Source organism: Mycteria americana, chromosome 14 (genome assembly GCF_035582795.1).
Source record: "Mycteria americana isolate JAX WOST 10 ecotype Jacksonville Zoo and Gardens chromosome 14, USCA_MyAme_1.0, whole genome shotgun sequence".
NCBI classification, from domain to species: domain Eukaryota; kingdom Metazoa; phylum Chordata; class Aves; order Ciconiiformes; family Ciconiidae; genus Mycteria; species Mycteria americana.
Window position 1 is genome coordinate 10,070,330 of NC_134378.1, and position 12,151 is coordinate 10,082,480.

At 46.0% G+C, this 12,151-nt stretch overlaps 1 protein-coding gene across 2 annotated transcripts in view; it reads right to left on the reverse strand.

Moving 5' to 3' along the window:
- ATP9A (ATPase phospholipid transporting 9A (putative)) overlaps positions 1-4,566 on the reverse strand; it is a 65,222-nt gene extending 60,656 nt beyond the window's left edge. The window contains exon 1 of one of the 2 annotated variants that reach the window (XR_012777912.1): positions 4,359-4,566. Coding sequence is in view for 1 of the 2 variants with exons in the window: in XM_075517616.1 (XP_075373731.1) it covers positions 4,359-4,426 (68 nt within the window). In the remaining variant the exon portion in view is untranslated. The remainder of the gene's footprint in view (positions 1-4,358) is intronic. The other variant, XM_075517616.1, reaches the window with a different exon arrangement.
- Between the last annotated feature and the right edge of the window lie 7,585 nt (positions 4,567-12,151).

Below are 12,151 nucleotides of genomic sequence, written 5' to 3' on the forward strand. Positions count from 1 at the left end.
GGACATTGGCTGTTTCTGGCAGGAAAGAACTATTGGCATTATTAGGAATAATAAAATACTTTCCATCAGGAAATCAAAAGCCTATGTCCTTGAAAGGGAAAGACAGATTGTCTAGAAAAACAGCTGAAAGTTTATATTGCTGCTTAGAGATTCTGATAAAATTAGCTTGTACTTTGCAGGAACGGGAATCAAAGTTACAGAAACGTGAGCAGTTTTCTATAAAAGTTTAGGAATATATATTCCTAAACATTTCTCCTCCGTTTTGCAACTGAAGCATTGAAGAACAGTATTGCAATAGCCCCTGAAGTATAGTAAACTAGCAAGTCACTGTACACCATGAACTTTTAAAAATTATTATCTTACAGAAAGAGCATGAAAAATACAGGAAGACAGCTTATATGGGGAAGCTTATATAGCATTGTGTTACTCACATTTGAAATCATAACTTGGCAAAAATAATAATAAAAAACAAACTCACAAATCCCCAAATAAAATCACAACCACTCAAAAGCATTTATTTCAATGTGAACTGTATCCGAAACTTAGTATGCTGTTTCGGATACAGTATACAGAGTCCTGTAAGTGATGTGGCCCGTAATCTGCACAGGGATCTACATGAATGGGGAAGTGGTGAAGAGCACACAGGTCTACCGTGTACTTCACTTGGGATGATATTGGTTTACAAAAACTCATTCTTAGTGATGATGTAAGAAGCAGTAATACGACAAATTGACTGATTGACAGATGACAAATGGTCAGATGCCAGATTAACAGCCATTAGCAAGAAGCAGGTTTTATTTATAAATGCAGCACGTTTAACGTGATGGAGAAGTATTTGAGAGCGCAAATGAAAAATGCTTTCATCAGCATTTTTCATTTAAAACAAACCTAATGGAAAAGTGTCACATTTGTCTAATACTGGGGTAGTATTTGTCAAATTAGTGCTGAAGTTCATCAACATATTTAATCATTTCTACAACAAGCACATTTCTCAGATGATGTTACTATGTTTCTCACAGGCTGTGCTGTTAAGTCCTTGGCACCTTTAACATACAAACCAACCTTTCACATTTCATTATTTTAAAAGCATATAAAGAATTTTCCATTGATTAAAAAACCCCCAAACAAACAAAAAAACCAGAGCCATGCACAACCGCCTAGCCTTTTCATGCACCTCCACATGATTCAAATATTCCCCTGTTTCAGACTGTGTGAAGGGCAGCTGGGGTGGCTCAGGAAGGGGCCGGGAGCGTTGCTGTTCCTGCAGCTCACTCCTGCCCATCCACCAAGTGCCACGGTGCAGAACAGCTCGGCTGTGGGAAACCAGCCCAGCTCTGCACGCGCCGAGGCACACCCACACGCAGGCAGACGGAGGGCAGGAGCTCCCAGCTCTCTCTGTTGACTTTGAAATGGAATTTGCCATTTTAAATAGAGCCGAAGAGTACACACACGTACAATGGAACGGCCACATGAAATGTTACTGTAAAGCTCCTCCTTCCCCATCTCATTCCCCATTCTTCCCCCTGCATTTCTGGATCAAGGCCTTTCTACATTGCAGAGGCAGCATGAGCACAGCAGTTTGCCCGTTTCAAAAAAACGCCTTGCAGGACTGTGGACTGAGACCATAAGCTATTTAGGGAAGACTTGTGTCATGCACTGAACAGAGCATCTGGGGTGCTTCAGGAACTTGCAGCTCCCTTCCTGGCAGAGCTCAGCCCCTGGGAAGCTCAGACTCACTTGCCATTCCACCAACAGTCCCACTGCAGCTAATGCTATCCTTCCCTCCTAATTGGCACATATCTCATAGTGGTTTTCAGAGTGCTGCAAAGCATTTGGAATAATATGGCTGAATTCAAGGCATGCAGCTGCAGAATTTAGAGCTTAGCCTTTGCAGCAAGGAAGATCCACCTTAAAGTTGTGCTCAGGAACAGATAACCACTTCTCCCACTGGTTTATTAAGTACATGGTTTCTCCTCGACACAGATCTCAGCTGTCTGTACCATCATTCATCTCTGCAAGGCTACTGTGCGAGTTCCTCCCTGGCTTCTCTTCAAAGTACGCCAGAGGCTGAGGCTGTAATGAAAGCCTTGCTTGGATGACACCTGCCCTTTGCTGCCTACATGAGAATTAAGCATTTCTCACTTTTTGTTAACATACATGAAGATTTCTATGAAGTCATTCAGTACATGAACAGAAATCTGTTCCCCACTCCAGAAGACCTCAGGCAGAGTTTTTTGTCAGGGTGAACTTGCCCCCACTGGTGGGGGGAAACTCTCACAGTAGAAATTGCAGTCAGGGCTATGCCAAGGTGAAGTCTTTCAAGACTTGCTTATCCCTGGGTTTTCATGTGTGTCAAGGAAGATGACTTGGAAGTGCTTTTGTCTGGGTTTTTCTCAGAGGGAACAGAAGAAAGAAGGTCTTGATTATGGCTTAGGATTCCCAGGACTCCATCCTGGATGTGACACCAGGGACCCTCCCTGACTTGCTGGCTGATTTCTCCTTTGGTTTATAATACTGTTTTGGATTTGCTGGACTTCAATGCTTTGTTATCCATGCTATCATTTGACCAAGTCACTAACATATCACAGGCTACTTATCAAGAGCTCCCAATATATGGTAGTCCCATCCTCAGAGCTACCAACCCCCAAATCCAAGTTATTCAGACTGCTGTTGAGAAAAATCCTAAACAATCTTCCTTCACAACTTCTTGCTGCCAAAATTTCTTGCTAACAGGAAACATCACCTCTGTGACTCCTAATCAGGTAGAGTTCACAACCAACGAAACATAGCTTAGGTTAGATGAGGGCAACTTCTGTCAGACACTACTAACCACAATGTAATACCCAAGAGGGTCTTGGTGGAGATTAGAGAACTTTAGGAAAAGAAATCATTCAAGAAGCTTTGAGAAATTTCTCAGGCCTCCACCTCTCCTCGATCCCTTTCAATCATGTCACCAAATTAAATGCCATGGTGGCTGCACCTTGTGGAACCTGCCCAGTGATGCATGTGACACAGGCGCTGGGGAATTACTTGCTGCATCACACACACCTCGCAGCTCAGAATCAACTGGCATGGATATTGCTACATTAATTACTTGAAACAATGTTGATAATAAGGATTAATTCTAATCATTAATAAACTATGTAGAACAATTTCAGTTAGAGGAATCTGAATCAAAACTATCAACCAAAAACATAACAAACAAGGGAAAAAGTATCAATTTCCTCTTGTTCTAACAGTTAGGATTTCCTTTGATATTTTGGTTTATTTTGCTAATATCACTCACCACATTTTAAAAAAACAAATTATCCAGGGACAAAAGAAGCACTGCAGTAACTGACAGCCAGGTAACTTGGATAACTTGCACACCCCACTGTGTACAAACCAACCTCTCTGGAGAGTGGTGCCATTTCCTACCAAAATAGTATTGAAGGATCATTTTTCTTATTTAACTTCCATGGAAACATCAGGATAAATACATACATACATCTCCTCTAGGAACACATCCCACACTAAGGATATTGTATGGCTTTAAGTGACACAGTTAAACAGAGCCTTCTGCATTTGGACAGATGCCTTTGTCACAGACCTATAAACACCGCTTCTGGTCCAACGCTATTCATCAGCAAAGGCCGAGCGCTCGCCCAAGCGCCAGCCTGCAATTCTCCAGCCCCGCGCCAAGCGGGGGTGACAAACAGGGCCCGCAGCAGGGCCGGTGTCAGGCAGCCGGTGACACAGCCGCCTCCGCCCGGGCCAGCCCGGCCAGGCCCGCGGCGCCCGGGGCCGTCTGCCGCCCCACTCCTCCGGGCCGGGCTCGGCGTCCCTCAGCCGCGCTCGCTGCTGCCCAGGCACCGCTTTGTCTGGCGGGCTCTAATGGAGATGGCGATGCGGTAAGGGCCGGCGGGCGGATCCCTCCCCACCCAAGGGGCTGCCAACTGGCGGCTGACGGCTGCCCGCGCTCCCCCCAGCCCCGGGGCCCCCGGCCGCAGCGCTGCACCGCCCGGCAGGATCCTTCCCTCCTCCCGGGCGTGCCACGGCAATGGCGTCAGGAACAACCTGTCAGCGCCTGCCTCTTCCCCCCCCCCCCCTCCTCCCCCTCCCCCTCCCGGGCTCGGACGGCGGCCGCACAGCGCAGGGCGAGGCGGCTCCCGCCTGCCCTCCGCTGCGTTTCCGCGCCCCGCCCGCCCCGGGCATCCCGCAAAGGCCCCCGAGCGGGGGCCCCGCCGCCGCCCCGAGGCGAGGGGCCGGGGGTCGCGCCGCCCGCCCGTCTCCCGCAACACCGGCGGCGGCGGCCGGGCGGGGAGCCGGGGCCCCGGGCCCGCGGGCAGCGGGAGCCGCCGCCCCGCGGAGCGGCTCACCCGCCGCGGTGCTTGCTGTCCATCCGCTTCTTCTGCCGGACCGGCTGCAGCGGGATGTTGTCGGTCATGGCCGCGGCTGCCGGGGCGGAGCGGCGCGGGATGCGCTTCCCAGCAGCGCCTGGGTCCGGCCCGCCGCCGTCTGGCGGCGCCGCCGAGGGGGCCGGGCTCGGCGCCGCCGGGCTCCCAGCACGCAGGTGCCGCGCCCGCTCCGCCCGCCCCGGTGCGCCCCGCCCTCCCGGCCCGGTTCGCTTCCCGGCGCCCGCCCCGGTCCGCACCCCTCTGCTTCGCCTGCCCGCCCCGGAGTGCCCGGCCCGGTTCGGCCCCGCTCCGCTCCGCCCCGCCCCGCCCCGGGCAGCCCTGCCCTGCCCTGCCCTGCCCTGCCCTGCCCTGCCCTGCCCTGCCCTGCCGCCTGCCCGCCGGCCGGCCGGCCCCCGCTCTGCCTTTAGCCCCGCACCTGGGGCGCCGGGCCGAGTCCTGCCGGGCTGCCAGCGCCCGCTGCCCTCCCGCGCCCCAGCCTGCGCCTTCCCTCCGTGCCCCGCGCACCCCGACTCCGTTTCCCAGCGGGTCGCTCTGGGGGGCTCGGCACCGCCGGAACGGCACCGTTGGCCTCCCACACCCACCGCCTCCGCGCCTGTGCCCTCCTGTGCTTCCCCGCGGGTGAAAGGCACGGAGGTGCGAGTTACATCTCCCCTTCTTCATGCCATCCCACCACCCACATTATAAGGCTGTGCTTTGCAGGGCTGCTGCTTGCACCCTTCTTGCTCGGTGACCTTCACCCACTCCTGGCAATGCTCGTTTCTGGATCCTGATTCAGATTTCCTCTGTGAATTTAGGCACAAATTGCTCCAGCGTTTTTGTCCTGTTTATGACTTAAAGCTTTTCTTTACAATCACAGTGACTAAATCTTCATTAAAACTAAGTATACAAATCAGATTCCAATAAAGCACCCGGCTACAGAAGCTGAGATATGTGCTTGGCCCGATAAACTTTGTATTTTATCAGAGAGGGTTCCTGGATGCCACCATAGTCTTTCCCACCAGTTGCTTCATATTCCTGTCCCAGCTAAACGCTGCCCAAAGTGTCTTTGACACCCGTTCTGTCTTCTCCATCCACTCACCTTGCTTCACTCCAACTCTTCTACCCCCACTGCATTTTCCTCATGCCGTCTCCACATCTTCATGTTCTTCTTTGCCATAAACAAGAAAGCAAAGGAATCCTTTAAGAACCACACACCCTGCTCACCTCCAGCCCATGGACCTGTTATGCTGTTGACCTTACTCTTCATCCAAACATGAGAAACAAAATTCCCAGTCTCAAAGATGTATTTCATAAGGAGGATTAGAAACTGGTACTGCAGTGGTCCTATTCAAATGAAGTACACTTTCCTAGCGATACTAGCATGAAAAAAATTGGTCAAGACAAATATTAATGTAACACTTCCTTCATAAAATGTGGAATGTTAAATTACATCTAGAAAACCACAAATAGGAAAGTCTAACAGGGTTAATGGTACCTCATCAGCCACCAGAAACTGTGCCGATAGCCTGGTGGAAGCTTGGCTAAAGTCAGTGTAGAAAACCAACAAGTGATTGAGAAAATGTCAGTAATAGTTACAAAGAAAAAATTGCTTCAGATTGTGTAACTAGTTGGGCGATGGCCCGTGTCACAGTGTCACGGCTGGTCGATGGGGATCCAGCCCCCACCCTTTCAAATCACTTCCTCCCGCTTGGCTGCTCCCTTGTAACGCGTTCCTCTCTGTGTGGCTGTGCACTAAATCAGCTCTGCAAAGGGACTGGTTTTACAAAAACCATCTGTCTGGGAGAGTTCCTTTATTTATTTATTTCAATCAAATCCCATTAGTAGCTGGATGCTGAGCGCAGCCTACGAACAGCCAAGCAGCACCAGCCAGAGTGCCGCAGCCTCCGCAGGGCACCGGCTCGGGCCCGGAGCTTCTTCAGCCGGATTCGCCTCGAGGGGAATCATAACGTGGGTGTTAGACATCTTCTGTAACCGAAGCCTTGCCTGTGCTGAGCAGTAGCTGCAACCGTAGCTGTTGCGGGCGGGTGCCCGTGGGTGCTGAGAGTATCCAGCTGACAAGGTTACCGTTTTGCTAAGAGTGCTCCAGCCGCCGTGGACACTGCCCGTCTAAGTTTGCTCCTGCCACCTGCATAGCCACACCAGTGAGGGCAGCAAACCTGCTGTAGGCTGTCATTTGTGCCGGCATAGCTTTTTCCTGTTTGAAACCACCAAGATTTACACGGGTGCACCTATACAGATGGAGGAAATGCCCAGTGCAGATAAGGATCATACGAAATAGTCAGATCTACATATCCATCTCAGCATCTTACACTGCAGTCCCGGTCACCACAACCTCTTTCTAGCAGACGGCCAGCTTATTTCTCATCCTGTTGCAAACAGTCTGCAAACTCCTTCATTTAACAAATAACCTGCTTGGAAACCTTCACTAAGCAAAGACTCACCATGCCTACTTAAACATGCAGCCGTATTTAGACCACTTACAACGTGTGTCTCATTTAGTTGTTGTAGCTACTCCCTACAGCTGCCTGCTGTCCTGGGCTGCCAGACCTCGTCTGCCTGCACGGTCAATCTAAACTGCTCATGGCTCTGCAGAACCAAAACACCCCAATCACGAGGACCGAGAGCAGAGATTGAGTGGGTAAGGCCGAGTGTAAGTTCAAAATCGCCGTTTGTTTTAACATAGTAAGAAGTAGCATGTACCAAATTGACTGTCTGTTTTTTTAAGATGAGAGATGTTTGCAAATACCTTAAAATGAGCTCAAGGTAATCTTAAATAATAGTCAGTACTTCTCCCAGTGAAAAATGAAGACTATTAAAAAAAAGAAAAACAAAGAATGTATGTAAAAAAAGAAAAGAAGATTGAGTCGCATCAGAGTTTCTGGCTAGCTCTCTTTTCTTTCCTGTCCTCGCTGTGTTCTAGCTCAGGTTACCCTGTGGATTACATCAGCACAATTCTCATTTAATTTTTTTCTTTACAGTTGAAGCAGAGTCATCCTGACATTTTGTAATGAGGACATTTCAGCAACATAATTAATAGTTACACCAGTTTCAGGCACCAGTACTGAGAGCGTTTAGGCAGATACTTTCAATGCCATCCTAACTAGGGCAGTCTTATTACTTCAACTGTTTGTAGAACTGACTTTTAGACTGTATTTCAATATAGTAATACCATGTTTTGATTTCTTACTTCTCAATCTACTGTTCTTATCCACTCATGGGGACAACTGAAGTAAAAAGAGAAATCCCTTCTCCTTCCACAAATATTTCAGCTCATGAAACATATTTTCTCCATTTTTTTCTCCTATTCAACTGCAGAAATAATTTTTTTTAAATGAGAGAAAAGATATGATGATAGAATTAACTTCAAATGATAATTTAATAAAAGGAGCAACTGAGAATCTAAACAGGATGTTGTTCTTGACCAAAACTGTCACAAGTGATAACACCATTGCCACAAAACCACTGGCCTAATGCTGTAACTGGCTGAAATGATAATCCTAGCCTCCAGCCTCAAGGCTCTACCTGTAACTAAAATAAAACTTATGAAATGTCACTGTTATTTGCTTTGAGGTGGAAGTGGCACTGAATTTTAACACAGCCAACATTCTTTTAAGCACCACATTTGGGCCCTTGGTATCTTTGTGTTTCAGACAGAAATGAATGACATCCCTCCTTTGTATAGAGCAGCCAAACTTCCTTCACATCATTTCTGCACATTAACCAATTCCGCCATCCAGGAACATGGGAGGAGAAACAACCGACCGTCATTCAGTGACTCTCAATTCCAATAATCCTGAAAGAGGAGCAAAGGGATGCACAGCCAGGTTTACATGTATCTGCATAATCAGAGATAAAGCATCTGGCAAATGGCGATAGAAATCAAGCAACAGTGATACTGCAGCCTGCAGACTTACTCCCACAACATCTCGGGATTCAAACAAACTTTCAAAGCCTTCCTTATGGGCACTCTAATTTTCTGCCTTGTATTGTAACACTTTTGATTTTTTAGTTAGAAAATCACTATGAAAGATGGAGACTAGGCTGTAGCCCAATGGGCTAAACCCACTCCTTGACATATTTCTTGCATAGCACTACTTTTGCTATAAAGATTTTACATGTGATCTCACCATTCACGGCAGGCATGCGCTCCCTTGATTTCCAAGCCTTTGATTTTCATTTGCCTGTTGAGAAGGAATGCCCGAAGGAAAACCTCCAGCCTTAGACTGAGAAGTTAGATTTGTTAAATCAAGTGAGATAAAACCTATTTTGGTTTTTCTGATGCCAGTGGCTTGTTCTTCTGATGCTCAATTTTTGTAAGCACAGAACTTGAGGCTCACAAAGGAGCCCTGCAAGCTGCAGAATTCATACCACACACCTGCTGATTAAAAGGAGCTGATTCATTTTTCATAATTTTATATCATTATCTATGTTTTTTCTCCCTGGACCTTTTTTGCCCAGATGATTAAATTAACACCACAGTAAACAGTGTTTTATTCTCCCCCCCCAATGATTTGTAACAGAACCAATTCTGGACCACTTGGCCTCCCCTGAGGCTGTCCTGTAGGGACAGTTTATCAGATGCTGTCAGTGTTTTCATCACTGCACATTATAGATCCCATTTCAAAACCAGAAACTGTTTATTGGCAAGTCCAAGGTTGAGCCCCCGTTTTTAATGTGAAGGGTTGTACAAAACTACCAGGTTGTTGCTTGGAATGATTTAATATCTCTTCCCAGAGCAGGTAGCGCAAGCACACTTGTTTTGCAAGTCGGATTACGTTTTATGCACTGAATAGTCCTGCGTCTCTTGTGGTCTGCCATTCAAGTTTGCAAAGACAAGTGAAAGTTCAGTCTGGCAAAGCACAGCCTATGGACACGACTGGCTGGTGGGGTGTGCCTAAATCAAACCAGACATTTCTATGTCCGTGAGCCTTTGCCGAAGTGGTTCCCAGTGTTTCGGAAGCCAGCCTTCCTGCCATATCCTTTTTGCCTTTCTCCCTCACTTCTCCATCGCACCTCTGTGTTACAGAGCACTGCCACCCCCTCGGCCCCAGGGCTTTGCCTCCTGCTCTCTGCCTGTGACACCAGCTTCTCACCCACAGGTGATGCCTTCCAATGTTTCACCGATCCTCAAACGTGTTCAGGTCTCTAAGCTCCACCGATTAAAGAACATGTAAATAAACTGTATTTTGGGGGTGTGCCTAGATTCCTCCAAGGAGCAAGTCCTAGTGCCAGTTTCTCACTCAAACAATGGATGGTGGTTTTGACAATCCACTTGCAAATTGTACTCATTACCTATTTAGCACAATATGCTATAAATTTTATTCCAGTTCAGTTGTGCTACTAAATAAATTATTGAGGTTTTTCTTATGCATAGGATTCCTGTGGTTTTGCCTGATGAACACTGTAGAAGATCAGAATGATAATATTCTGTTTGAGTTTTTATATGCTGGAAGATTAATTCAATTTTGGAACTACATTTGCTTTTGCTTACTTTGTTTATTTTTTTCCCCTAAACATGAGCATCAAATTACAGGTAATTCTGCCATCTAAGGAGATGGCTCAGATCATAGGTGTGTAACTGGTTGCACAAAATGCTTATGATTCCACAGGCAATTCAAGTTGTGACATTCTTTGTACCTATTATTACCCAATTTCATAAGTGCATGCTTTACAAATAGCAGGATGCACCTTTTTTGCCTGGAAATGTAGCCCATTGCACATGGTATTTTCAGCTTTGTTTCAGAGCTGCGTTTGCAGCTGCACCATTTGTAAGGAAGATGAGCGTGCAGGAGTAGGGATTTGGTTGCTAAGGGCTTGAAAACTTGCAGTCATGCAGTAACTGTGCAGCAGGCAGCCTCGTACGCCACGTTATTTCCCCATGCGACTGACTCCCACAAATGACAAGGAAAGAGGCGGATTTGCTGCGGTGAAACATCACTCTTTCTCAAGGCAGTACTGAAAAAGGCTCAGACGATGACATTCAATCCCTCAAAATAAGAGCAAACATGCAAAAGCTTCCCATTCCCGGGGCGCAGCGGCCGCACGCACGCAGAGTCATTGCTAGGAAGGGGCGTTTTAGTAAGAGAAACGCAAACATGAACTGGGATGCCGAAGCAAGAATCGTTAGCAATATGGTATCGTTGTACATGTGCCCTAAGCCTACACAAGATGCATTCGTCTTTTAAATTTATCTTTTAAACGTCTGAACTCAGACAAGACTACTGCAATTAATTGGCAAGTTAAACACTACCAGATTATAATGCACTGTTAACACCTGCATCTCTGATCTGCACGGATGGCTTTGATATTATTTTTTCTTTTGACAAGTGGGCGATAGCGGATATCCTTTAAGCCTATATTTAATGAAGCCCTCCATAAATCCATCAACACTTGCTAAGGGAAACTACAATAAAGCTCATACTGCCATAGGCTCTGTTATCGAGAGAACATTTGGCATTCTCATAATGAAGTTTCAGAGCAGATACTTCTCATGTTGATCTGAGGAAGTGTACTATTTGTATAGGATCTTTTTCTTCCTCGCACAATTACATGTTGCAGATCAAGAAGAAAACAACCCTTCAGTCCCTAACTTTCAAAATAATAATAGTCAAACTGTCATTCAGGTAGGACGGCTGTCAAATATAAGAAATGAGGAAAGAAAGAGGTGCAGCTTTCTAGACAAATAAACTCACATTTTTATTTTGTTAGCTCTTGAAATGATTTTGCTATTAGCTGTAGCTGTTTTGTGAATTCTCACCGTACTGATTTTTATTTGTGTTACACATCCTGTGGGTGTGATAAAAAAATGTAAAGTTATAAACTGAGAATAAATCGGGATTTGTTACACATTTTATATTTGCAAATTTTATTGAAAAAAAAAACCCTACATAAAGTGGTTATTTTGTCAGTTAAGACTGATAGAATTGATGGGGGAACAGAAGAATAGGTAATGAAGAAACCTGATTTTTTCCAAATCTGAAAATCATGAGTTGAGAGGGGTGGAGTACTTTTAATATGTACAGAGATTTAGGTACCCCAAAGCAGCAAACCACCTGAATGTGTACTGAACTTTAAGGACCTAAGTATCAAACTGGTTTCATGGAAACAACCAGTGTGTCAAAAAAAAAAAAAAAAAAATTTGTATGTTTGGTATTCTGAACATCTAGACTGCATGGAGACAAATTTTTCTAAAACAAACTGCAAAGTGGATCTACACGACTGTAAAGGGCTGTTAAGCCAATTCAGTTAATGTGATTTAAAAGCACCCTCTGTCATCATGTACATAGGACTGCAAAGCCATTGAGGATCTAGGAAGATAATATGCATAAAAGGTTTCAGAACAGACTCTCTATTACTACACTAAGAATACAGGTTATTTGTCAAGTAGTTATTTACCCCATATATTCCTCCTGCATCACCTTTCTGTTCACAACACTCCACGTTTTGTGCACCTGGTCTTCACATTCTCGTGGTTTCGTACACCGGGTGCTTTGACTTTTGGGCAGCTCACAGTTTGCTTTGGTTTTTTTGTCTGGGTTTTTTTGGATTTTTTTTTTATTTGAAAGCTTAAATGAGCTGATTGACCTATAGACAAGATCATTATTAATAAAAATAGTATCTTATTTATGCTTTGAATCATATTTGCCCCTGAACCTATGTAAGCGAAAGCATAAGAACATCTCTACACAACAATTACCAAAGTGTTTTTAAAAAGGCTTTGTTTGTGCTGTTCTCAGCTGCTTAACCAGACTGAG